The 12,418-nt window shown below is 39.0% G+C and overlaps 1 protein-coding gene across 1 annotated transcript; it reads right to left on the reverse strand.

Moving 5' to 3' along the window:
* Positions 1-8,241: 8,241 nt before the first annotated feature.
* On the reverse strand, positions 8,242-11,934 carry igfals (insulin-like growth factor binding protein, acid labile subunit). Its single transcript, XM_056753979.1, has 2 exons — positions 11,826-11,934; positions 8,242-10,622 (listed from the first exon to the last, which is right to left on the reverse strand). Exon 2 carries the CDS (start codon positions 10,615-10,617, stop codon positions 8,764-8,766), a length of 1,854 nt encoding a protein of 617 aa, XP_056609957.1. The 5' UTR covers positions 10,618-10,622; positions 11,826-11,934; the 3' UTR covers positions 8,242-8,763.
* Positions 11,935-12,418: the final 484 nt, after the last annotated feature.

Raw genomic sequence — 12,418 nt, forward strand, 5'->3', positions numbered from 1 at the left:
GCCAGCCTAACACCAGATGGCAGTCTGTCCTAAGCATTCAGTCATGTAGCTGTGAGTAAAGAGGCTGATTCGGTCTCAAGAGGTCGAAAGGTTTCAACAAGAAGGCAGTCTGGCATAGAGCACTGCAGATTAAAGGCCCTGCCGGATCCAAAAAACAAACAAATACTGTTCCCGTCCTCATTTCAAAGGTCGTTTGCGGCTAGTAAAACATCAACAAGTTTTGGTTTATGTTTGTCTCGTTGGCACTGATTTCCAATGCATTGATAAAGGGGTGAGGACAACACGACCATCTTTGCCTCGACAGAATCCTGATGTTGAGTTCAAAGACACTTTGACAGCAGATTTAAAGTCACCATGAGATCAAACAGGAACATTTTAAGTGTTATACCCAGTTGCAATGATTTTTATAAATCATTAATCCATGCACACCTTTATTATTATTTATTAATTTGCACTTGTAATCTTTAATCAAAAACATTAAGCTCCGCTTCCCCTCTCAACAACAATTCTTCACCACATGACGACAGCAACAAAAAAGAGGTAGAACTATACTGACAGTCCAATGGCCAGGCGTTATTAGCCCCCCCCCTCCAGGCCCAACTAAAGTTCCTGTGCTAGACACTCGCACTAAAAATACCAGTAAAAATTACAAGTCACCAATTCCAAAACCAGTCTTAAGTAGCACGGGAACATTTTAGTAGAAGCCAAAAATACATTGTATGGATCAAAATTATTGATTTTTCTTTTATACCAAAAATTATTAGGATATAAAGTAAAGATCATGTTCCATGAAGATATTTTGTAAATTTCCTACCTTAAATATATAAAAAACTTTATTTTTGCCAGTGAAAGGCCTGCCACAGGGGTCCTCATTAACAACTTCAAGGCAATTTTCTCAATATTTAGAGTTTTAAACGGTTGTATATCAGCCAGATATTATCCTATTCAAACAACTCATACATCAATATAAATCTTATTTCTGCAGCTTTCAGATTATGGAAAATCTAAATTTCGACAAATTGACCCATAATACTGGTTTTGTTGTCAAGGGTCACATATACTTCTTAAAAAATGTAGTCAAGTAGAGAGTAAAAGTTGCCAATATCATTAATACTCAGTACAACTACAAAGTAGCCAAAAAAGAGTACATTAACTCATTCAATTTACTACAATACTTTACACCACAGAAAGAGAAAGAGAGAGAAACCTGTTGCTTGGCTGGATGTATGGGTGCATTTGCCACATCATAAGCATGCATAAGCCCATGGCATAACTGTTTTATTTTGATCAGGCTGAGAGTTTGACCAAAGTGGTCTGTCCAAACTCCAGGGTCCTCATTTATAAAATGTTGGGTATAAATCGTCCTACATGTGATTTTACGATCATTTCTCAAAGTGCGTACATGTGATTCACAGAACGAACCTACCCACAGATGTGAAGTCTATAGCAAATGATCGTGAAATTGCGCGCAGCTGAACAGTTGATGATTTCTTTCCTTTAATGATGTCTAGTTCATCTCATTGATATATGAAAGAGCACCTGTCAACGTCCAAATCCTTCACGAGCGGCTAGAATGTTTATATTTCTAAAGACCTCGGACACGCAAATGTGAGTACGTCTGCTCAGAGCCATCTTTTCTATATCATGAACGATGCTGTGAATTTTTGCTTACGCACGCTTTATGATCAAATCTGCTTGTACACACGTTCTATTAATGAGACCCAGAGTACAGAGAGAGGACGTTAATAGAAGAAACCCTAAAGGACAGCTCTGAGAAGGACATGTTCTGAGGAGACATCACTCACAGGCTGTCATGTGACTGTAAAGCCACTGACTTCTGAGATCCGAAAGGTGTTCGAGATTGACAGTCAATTATCAGAGTGAAGTTTGTAGGGAAACAGAGACGGTTCTGTACATACCAAGAGTGTGAACTGCTGATGGGAATTTCAATGATGGAAGACTGCTGTGATCTAAGAGAACGGAGTATAAGGTATGCAAAAAACATCAACCCTGTAGAACCGACATGTGGTTATGTGATTCTCAACATTGCATTTTAAGGCCCAACACAAATATAACCATTCAGTGATTTCAATTATTTTAATCATTGAATATTGTTTCCATTATATTATTATTGTTTTAGTTTGCCCAAAAATAAAAATACAGCATCGTTTATTCATGTCGAACACAGAAAAACATATTTTGAGAAATATCTTTGTGGTTTCGTTTCCAAACAATAGAAGTCGATGGAGGTCAATGTCGGTTACCAACATTCTTCAAAATGTCTTTTGTGTTCTGCAGAAGAAAGTCATACAGGTTTGGAATGACGTGAGGGTGAGTATTTTTTTAGTGGTGCGGAGTTGAACTATCCCTTTATTACACCGATCACCTCCGTACAGCTTGACATATAAGAGTGGTATGATGTGTACTATCCAGCGACTGAGTGCTTCACCTGTAGGCAGTCCAGAACAGTGATCTGCTCTCTCTCTCCTCATCCGCAGCATCAAGCATTGAAAGGACAGCTCAACCTGTTCTCCATCCAGAAACACTGTGGGAGCATGACAGAACGCAGATAGATCGAGTTTCCAGACAAACGAAATCAGCGTCAATGTCTCGCTAGTGTCCCACTCTCGCTCTCAATACATCTCTGCACTATAACTTGCTCACTGTTTTACAGAGAGTGTTGAGAGAAAGCCCATTTGTTTAATAGCTTTATGCAGTAGCTCTGACGTGTGTAATGTGATTAAATAAAGCCAAACTCACTCTCTGTGGTAAAACAGAGCTGGACTGGGTCTCCCACGCAAATAAATCTTTTTTGTCAGACTTCCCTGGATTTGGTGACCCTTCTGTTGTTTGATCGGGATAGTGAAGTCACCTTTACTGTATAGTCATCATCGGTTGAGTAAGTGAAGGACTTCAGTGGATCCTGCAGCAAAGAGAAGTGTGATGTGAGAAATGATTTGAGATGACAAACTCTCTCACTCTCTTACACCATCTAGATCTTCAGTGAAACACAGTCCAGATTCACCTCCATCCCCTCCGGCAAAAAAGACTTGTTTCTGAAAGACGAATATCTATATTATTGTCTGACTGCAGCGTGAAATGTGTTGTTCGGCAAAATTTCAGTTTCTCTTCACACGTAAGAAATTGTATCTTTTAAGATCTCCACTTTAGCCCAGTATATCCGCGACAAGAGAATGGTTGGTGGAGTCACAGTCAGTATGATTCAGTAGGCTATAATGTCGTCTGAATGTATATTGCTGTTGATTGTATCACATGTACTCGAGGTATGAATACATTTCTTAAGAATGATAAGGTTAACGCTCAGAATTAAAAGATTTATTTATTTGACTCTGAATGTGTCGAGGTGCCAAAGCAGCGAAACTTGTTGTCATAGCGATAGTGCGCATTGTATACGACACGTGCGATCACGAGAAGTAAATATGGCTGTTGACATGCATACTAAGCCCTATCCCAAATGTCGCACTTCATGTGGACTTGCGGTCTCGTGGACCTAAATTGTGCATAGTCAAGTCTCAGAGTTTTTAGTGCTCAGAAGTGTGCTCACGACCCCTTGATGCGGTTTTCAGTGAAGCCTGCATCTTTGGAGACTCCCCTGAAGCTACCTACCCAGGAATCCTTGCGAACGACCAATCTCAGAACATATGGGAGCAGTGTCGTGGATGTCAAATATACGAAACTTGGCGTATATTTCCTTTAATGAATGATTTGATAGAATTTTTTATTAAAATAATTCCTTATTCGCAGTATTGCTTTTTATTTTCGATTAAGCCAACAATTCAAGAATAAAAACTTTTATTGCATTACATTTTCTTATTTAAGGCAATAAGCCATGTTTTGTAGTCGTTTTAGATGTAGTTGTCTCTGGGCTCTGTAAAGCGGAACAACACAGCTTCAGTATTATAGAGAAATATTAAATAACAACATATATGTATATTAAGAACACATTATGCACATTAAGTATTGCGTGTACAAATAAATACGATATCTCACAGAACTGAGTCACCCCTCACAATTTTGTAAATATTTTATTATATCTTTTCATGTGACAGCACTGAAGAAATGACCGTTTGCTTCAATGTCAAGTAGTGAGTGCACAGCTTGTATAACAGTGTTTATTTGCTGTCCCCTTAAAATAACTCAAAACACAGCCATTAATGTCAAAACCGCTGGCAACAAAAGTGAGTAAACTTAGTGAAAATGTCCAAATTGGGGCCAAAATGTCAATATTTTGTGTGGCCATCATTATTTTCCAGCACTGCCTTAACCCTCTTGGGCATTGAGTTCACCAGAGCTTCACAGGATGCAACTGGAGTCCTCTTCAACTCCTCCATGACGACATCACAGAGCTGGTGGATGTTAGAGACCTTGGGCTTTACCATCCGTTTGAGGATGCCCCATTGAGGATGTTCTTTGGTGGACCATGGCAAGGCCTGTTCTGAGTGGAACCTGTCCGGTTAAACCGGTTCATGGTCTTGGCCACCGTGCTGCAGCTGAGTTTCAGGGTCTTGGCAATCTTCTTATAGCCTAGGTCATCTTTATGTAAAGCAACAATTCTTTTTTCAGATCCTTAGAGAGTTCTTTGCCATGAGGTGCCATGTTGAACTTCCAGTGACCCGTATGAGAGAGTGAGAGTGAACACCAAATTTAACACACCTGCTCCCCATTCACACCTGAGACCTTTCAACACTAACAAATCACATGACACCGGGGAGGGAAAATGGCTAACTGTACTCACTTTTGTTGCCAGCGGTTTAGACATTAATGGCTGTGAGTTATTTTGAGGGGACAGCAAATTTACACTGTCATACAAGCTGTACACTCACTACTTTACATTTGAGCAAAGTTTCATTTCTTCAGTTTTGTCACATGAAAAGATATAATAAAGTATTTTCAAAAATGTGAGGGGTGTACTCAATTGTGTGAGATACGGTAAATATACACTCACCTAAAGAATTATTAGGAACACCATACTAATATTGTGTTCGACCCCCTTTCTCCTTCAGAACTGCCTTAATTCTACGTGGCATTGATTTAACAAGGTGCTGAAAGCATTCTTTAGAAATGTTGGCCCATATTGATAGGATAGCATCTTGCAGTTGATGGAGATTTGTGGGATGCACGAAGCTCCCGTTCCACCACATCCCAAAGATGCTCTGTTGGGTTGAGATCTGGTGACTGTGGGGGCCATTTTAGTACAGTGAACTCATTGTCATGTTCAAGAAACCAATTTGAAATTATTCCAGCTTTGTGACATGGTGCATAATCCTGCTGGAAGTAGCCATCAGAGGATGGGTACATAGTGTTCATAAAGGTATGGACATGGTCAGAAACAATGCTCAGGTAGGCCGTGGCATTTAAACGATGCCCAATTGGCACTAAGGGGCCTAAAGTGTGCCAAGAAAAACATCCCCCACACCGTTTTTCCATTAATGTGAAATTGAACAGGTGTTCCTCATAATCCTTTAGGTGAGTGTTCATAAGTAGTTGCATTACAGACCTAATTACTGATTTATGTTTAAATGTTTAAATAAAACTTATTTTGCAGAAGAAATTAAGTTTTGGTTGGTGATTGGCATACTAGACAAACAACAGTTTGATCATTGACAGGTAGGCCTTTGTTCATTGTTCTTTATCCATGATTGCAAATAAAAATCCTCCAATGGCTTTTAAGTGCAAACCATAAACCCAAATTATGCAAAGTAACTACTTGAGCACTGGTTAAAACCCAAATTACGCAAAATAACTAACTGAGTTGAAATGATTTGCTGACAGCTTGGTCCCCCCAGTTAAAAAATACCATTCACCCCTGTTTTGCCCTACTCACTCCGAAGTAATGCTGCCTTCACATGCTCTCGATATTCAATAATTCCCACTTCAACCTAGAAGTAAAATCTGGATTTAGTAACATCAAACGTATTTAGTTGCATTACAAAATTGATGTCACTAATGATAAAGTAGAATTAAAACATCTGCTAACATTAAAAGAGCACCGTTCCATAAATAATTTACGGGTTGAGATGGGAATTACCGGATTTCTGAGAACATGTGAAGGCAGCATCAGAAACAGAAGGATGGAGCCTAGCAGGACATTACTGTGCGTTTGGGTACTCCTAAAGTGAGTAAAGAAAGACGTTCCTTATTTAGTTATACATTTTCAGTATGAGAAAATTATTTTATCATATTTTAACATATTGGCTGACCTTTTATTATTCTAGTACGGCTTTAATCAATGGTGTTTCATGAAGCCATTTTGCTTGTCCGATATAGCACGATTTTAATTGCACTTACATAACGTGACCAAAACTTCACCAGTTACTATAACCAGATGTCAGCACAAAATGTAAGTTATTTTTCATAGCAATTAAAATAGCTCTATGTTATGTTAATTGCCCGCTGTGACACATTTCTGTCTCTTTCACGAGGTGAAAGAATCCAAACCCACAGATTTCCTTATATTCAATGTTGCAGGAAGTGTCAAGTTCCAGCTGTTCAACAGATGGGATTTTCTTATTATTGTCTCTTTCATTTAGGCTTCACTCTAAAAAAATCTGTAAAAATAGGGCACAATATACTGAATAAATATGAACAAATTTTCGCTGTTACTTTTTTACAGCTCTTCACCTGTATTTTTTATTTTGCCCTGCATTAAATTACATTTTATTTACGGAATTACATGTCCGTAAAATGGTGGGGGAGAACTAAAGCACGTGCGCCCCCATTGCCAAAAAACACAGACATATGACTCAGTTTCACTTCATGTCTGGCATCTTTTAGCAATGGGACCGTCCTATCTATCAGTTTCAAACGATCTCCAAATCAAGCGTTGTATCCACCGTTTATATAACATTCATCACCCAAATGCAGTGAACAAACAAACACAGCTGAACTTCGCGAACACCGTGCTCTCTCTCACCCCCATCTCTCTCTTGCTCCAGCTGTTGGCCCTGGATGACGCGGGCACGCTCTTTCTTCACGCTGTGGCGGGTTGACACGTGGGCGTGCTTTTCCGTAAGAATTGTCCAATAAGGGATTAAGAAAATTTGGTTTTTAAACAGATTTTCGTAACCTGTATGAACGCTGGGAGAGTGTATCGAGCACAGAAATATTACGTCATACGTCCAACTCGTTTTTTGTCAAGTTGACCATGTTAAGCACGAGAAGACAGCACGATTAACATTGTAAAGAAGTCTGAATGGATGAAACACTGTGGCACCCCACCTTTAAGTTTAAGTATAGAAACATTTAGTCTCCAGTTACTTCTTGATAGTAAACCTTGGAAAATTAAACAAAGGATTTGTGGAAAATTGATTTGACTTTGTGTTATAACATTGGATGTAGCTGAGAGAGCGTCATAAATACTGCCACTAGATTGTTGGTACTCAGTTGGTACTTTTATTACTTATTAGCATTTTTAATTTTGTGGTAATTGCTTGAGTAAATGTTTAAATGTGAAACCTGGTCTGAAATAGACTTGGAGATGTCGAAAGATCAGGCAAAAGTTGTCACAATCCTTTTGGATTTAATAACTGCAAATATTTTATCAGTTTATTAGATTAGGCTGTTTATTTAAGTGGTCTGGCTAAATAATTTCATAATGGCTGGTTGGAAAAAACCTTAGATGAGTTGTGGACATAATGCTGAGATTAATCTATATTAAAAACTAGTTGCTAAAAACTTAACTAGTTGCCGGCCTATTAGATCTACATTTCTGTATTTTTAAATGTAATTATTTTAAAATGTCACTGTTCTAAAAATGTGGCGACAAATATAGTAATCAACTTACTGTATGTGCAGTTTTATTAAATGCTAAACTTCGAACCTTAAGGTGTTGCTCAGCAGGTCTTTGGACTGGGTCAATATTATGTAAATATTCACATTTGGGTTTGAGTTATCGGATCAAGCGGAGTTCTTTTCCTACCTTATATTTACTTAAGGACCATAATCAAACACAATCTGTTTAATCGGTTTATCCCTGGTGACCAGTGTTCTCTTTAAAAAAACATGCTTTGTTTAAAGGAAACAAAGGGATTTATTAATCTTGCAGTCTTTTCTGAAGGATGTTAGTTGACAAAAAGTGGGAAGAAAATCCATGTTAGGTTTCTTTTAGTTGCACACAGTAATTTATTGCTCATAAATGTTTATTTTACACAAAACAAAACGAATAGCAATTTTATTAAATTAGTTTAAAGTGATTTTCACTCGCAAAAGTTTCCAGTCAAATCAGTGCCCTCAGAAAACATCTTTATTTTGCATGAAACATCTTACATAATGCATCTTAAATGGTACCAAAGCATATGTGCCACTTTTTACTGCCTTTCCAAGTTTTTTTTATTTTATTATGTCTACAAAATGTGTTCATCTGAATACATCAACACAACCATTATTCATGATTTTCGCTTGCATTCAGGGAAGACTTTCATGTGTCCTATTAAGGTTTGTTTGCAAACGTAGGCAGTGCTGAAGATAAATAAATGTCAGAGATTAAAGCGCTTGCATGAGTTAGAACAATGTTTCCCAATCCTGTTCCCAGAAGCACACCAACAGGACACAATTTTGGATGTCTCCTTAAACAAACACAGTTATTCAACTTATCAGATGTATGTAGAACACGTTAAGACCTAAAACAGGTGTGCCAGAATGCCGAAGTTTTAGTGTTGGAATGCCTCTAGAAACATGGTTTAATAAGGATTACATCAATTGAACAATATTTCTTAATGTTTAGTTAGATTGGAATTAAATTTTTTAACAGTACCGAAAGTGTTCATTTTCAGTGTTTCGCAAGTCAAGTCCAGAAACACTAGGTGGGCTGGTACATGTGATGTTATTGTATATTGTGACAAGTGTATGAGGGTCGTCACCATCCCCAAGCATTTCCACCTGCAGCGGAACCACATGTGGCTTCCGCAAAACAAAATCTCTGAACGGTTTAGCACTGCAGTCACATTTCCAGTTGTTCCCCGAGAGCCAAAGTTGGTCCAAGGTTTCGGGAATAGACCCCGGCAGGTTGATGAGCGCATTGTCTTTCAGGTTCAAGTAACGCAGGCGTGGCAGCATGTATATTGTTGCGTTGAGTATGGACTCCATCTTGTTTACAGAGAGATCCAACCAAGACAGGTGTTGCAAAGGCAGCAGTGCCTCAGCAGGAAGATGACGAAGTAAGTTGCCTGACAGAAGCAGGTAGTCTAGGTTCCTTAGGCCGTAAAACGTGTGAGATGTGATGGATGATAACTGGTTGAACCTTAGATCAAGCTGTTGTAGCCCTTGCAGTTCAACAAAACTTTGCCGCTCAACCACAGAGATGTTGTTGTGCTGTAGGAAAAGACGCCGAAGGCCGGTTAGGCCAATAAAACTTTGTGTTGAGACTTTTCCCAGACAACTTCTGTCCAGGTGAATGCTGTGAAGCTTCGACAGACCCTTGAAAACTTGATCTGGTAGGCTTTGGAAACAGCTACCGGTAAGTTTTATCACAGCAAGGTGATTGAGACCCATAAACGTGCCCATACGTGCCTCTTGTAGCCGGTTATGCTCTAAATTGAGAACCTCTAAGTGACCCAACCCTTCAAAAACTCTGACTCCCAATGCACGGATCTGATTGTGAGATAGGCAGAGTTCCTCGAGGTACTGCAGGTCACGGAAAGTCCCGGGTCGTAGGCTGCTGATTGAGTTATTTGACAGGCGAAGCACATGTAGGCTATGAAGACCGAGGAACGTGTCATCATGAAGTATCGATAGGCGATTTTTGCTGAGATCCAACCACCTTAATGATTTCACACCAACAAATGCCCTAGGTGCCACCGTTACTATCTGGTTTTGCGCCAGGTAAAGCTTCTGCAGCTTTGGTAGTTTCAGAAACACATTTGCTTTTATTACCTTTAGGTAGTTTCCAGTTAGGTCCAATTCCTTGAGCTCAGTGAGACCCTGAAATAATTGAGGTTGTAGATAAGCCAGTCGATTCCCAGCAAGAACTAACTCTCGTAATCCTTGCAGGTCCTGGAATCCCGTCTCCGGCAGGACAGAAAGCGAATTCCATCCCAAGTTTAACAACCACATGTGAGAGAGTCCCGCAAATAACTTTTCATCTATTCGAGACAGCTGATTATTGTTGAGACTGAGTGAAGCAAGGTTCGGTGTGCCTTGAAAGGTTATGCCGGGTAATGAACGAATGTTGTTTCTCTCAAGGTGCATGTGAGCAAGGGAATGCAGGCCTTTATATGCATGGCCATCAACCGTTACCAGCAGGCCACTCTGTAGGTTTAAGAACTCCAGATTGGTAAATTTTTCGAAGGCGCCTGCTGGTATTGTAGTGAATAGGTTTGCGTCCAGCCATAGCGAACGTGTAGATGCGGGGATGTCGGAGGGCACTTGAGTGAAGTTTCGTGTACTGCAGTAGACGTTGAGCTCTAAGGTGTAGTCATCATGAAGACAGGTACATCTCTTTGAGCAGGGCTCATTTTTTTGTCCAGAGGGCTCTTCTGGATTTTTTGTCTCCACCGAGAGCCTCGGCGTCTCTGAAGGTCTGGATTCCTCTGTGTTGTGGTCTGCCAGAACCACTGATATTCCCAGTGTGTACAAAAACAGCAATGCAAAGGGACTCATCCCAACTAGGAGACAGTAGAAAAAATTTGGACAGACAGTTATTGAAATGTTGGAGTTGCTGACCCAATCTGACAGATTAAACAATTAATACTGGCACTACCACCCAAAAGTTGGGAAAGACTTCTTTATGTTTTTATTCCACCTTTTAAGTAAACTCATGAAACATATAGAGTAGCACAGTTGTAACTGTGCAATTTATGTTTTAAATAAAAGCATCAAAAATAAATCAAAACTATGTCATATATTATCATCTTCAAAGTTGCCCCCCTTTGACTAGAATTTGCTTCTTGAGGTTTAAACAGTATTTAAGGAGTTTCCAATCTTTTCAGGGCTTTTATTGGCAGATTTTCCTGTATTCTTTGGTCTACAGCAGGGCTATTCAAATCTTACCCTGGAGGGCCGGAGCACTGCAGAGTTTAGATCCAACCCTGATCAAACTTGCACACCTGTGATTTTCTAGCGATACTGAACAGCTTGATTAGCTTGCTCAGGTGTGTTTGATCAGGGCTGGAGCAAAACTCTGCAGTGCTCCGGCCCTCCAGGGTAAGATTTGAGGAGCCCTGGTCTACAGTAAGTCATCCATTTGATGATCCATGTTTTAAATACTGTTTTGTGTTCTAATGAAAGAAATTGATATGTTGGCACAATTTAACTTTTGTCTTCAAAATAAATAAAAAAATTAAAGCATATCCATGAGATTTAAAATCCAGTGTATGAAAATTAGCTGCATCTAGTGGTTAGGTTGCAAATTGCAACCACCCGCTAACTCCTCCCCCTCCCCTTCAAAGCACTATGGTGGCTGACACAGAAACGAAAACATCACAACATCTTTGTTCTTTGTCGAATGAGATAACATATATACAAAACATATTCGGTTTGTGTGCAGTGTATGTAGATAGAAATAGCGCATTCTAAGGTAATAAAAACAAATCCTTCATTATGTAAGATCTTTATACACCTCTGAAGACATAGTTATGTACAGAATATTCAATTGCATTTCAACAGATTATACATTGGACCTTTAAAGTATTTCAAACCCATATTTGATGGCACTGTATATCACAGTTCTTAATGCTTTGTATTCTAAAACCCTCAACGAAATATCAACATTCCCTATGAAAAATGAAAACTTTGTTGTTTTATATATATGTTGTTGATTTGATGTTTGGATATCTTAAAAAAATTCCAAGTAAAAGATTGTGCTTTACCGTTTTTTTGTGACAGCAGTCCAGCAGGTATTCACTAGAGGAGTGGCATGTGTGTTTGACAGGTCTAAACTCTCTGCCCCTATATATCACCTAGAAAAAAATACAGTTTTCTGCACAGAGTTAACCTCTTCGTTTCTGTAGTTGTTTTTATCTATTTAATTTAACATTAATCCTAGCCAAAAATAAGTAAATAAAAAATGAGTAACTATTAAAAAATAGTGTTTGTTGTCAAAACTAGATTGAAGAATATGCATCTTCTATTTTTCTTTCATTTTAGCCATGAAATAGCATTACCTTTTCCCTCAATGACACATTGACACAACAAATTAAACTACATTTTTCTCACCTGATTAATGTCTGCTTTAATATCGCAATATGGGATTTTTTGCGGCAACTAGTGGTGAGTTTGAGAATTGCAACCAATCTCTCAGTCCTCTTCTCACCCCTCCCTTTCGAAGCAAGATGGTGGGCGCCACAGTACAAAAAGATGCTGTCATTTGAGACAGCAGATAGTAGCCATTCAAGCAACGATGTTTCTATACAAAAGTAAATAAAGAAAATATATGATTGGGCTGATAGATGATGCCACCGTC

The sequence above is a fragment of the Triplophysa dalaica genome, chromosome 7 (genome assembly GCF_015846415.1).
Source record: "Triplophysa dalaica isolate WHDGS20190420 chromosome 7, ASM1584641v1, whole genome shotgun sequence".
Lineage (NCBI taxonomy): Eukaryota > Metazoa > Chordata > Actinopteri > Cypriniformes > Nemacheilidae > Triplophysa > Triplophysa dalaica.

Coding starts and splice junctions, on each gene's coding strand:
- igfals (XM_056753979.1), bottom strand. CDS start 10,617: ATGAGTCCCTTTGCATTGCTGTTTTTGTACACACTGGGAATATCAGTG.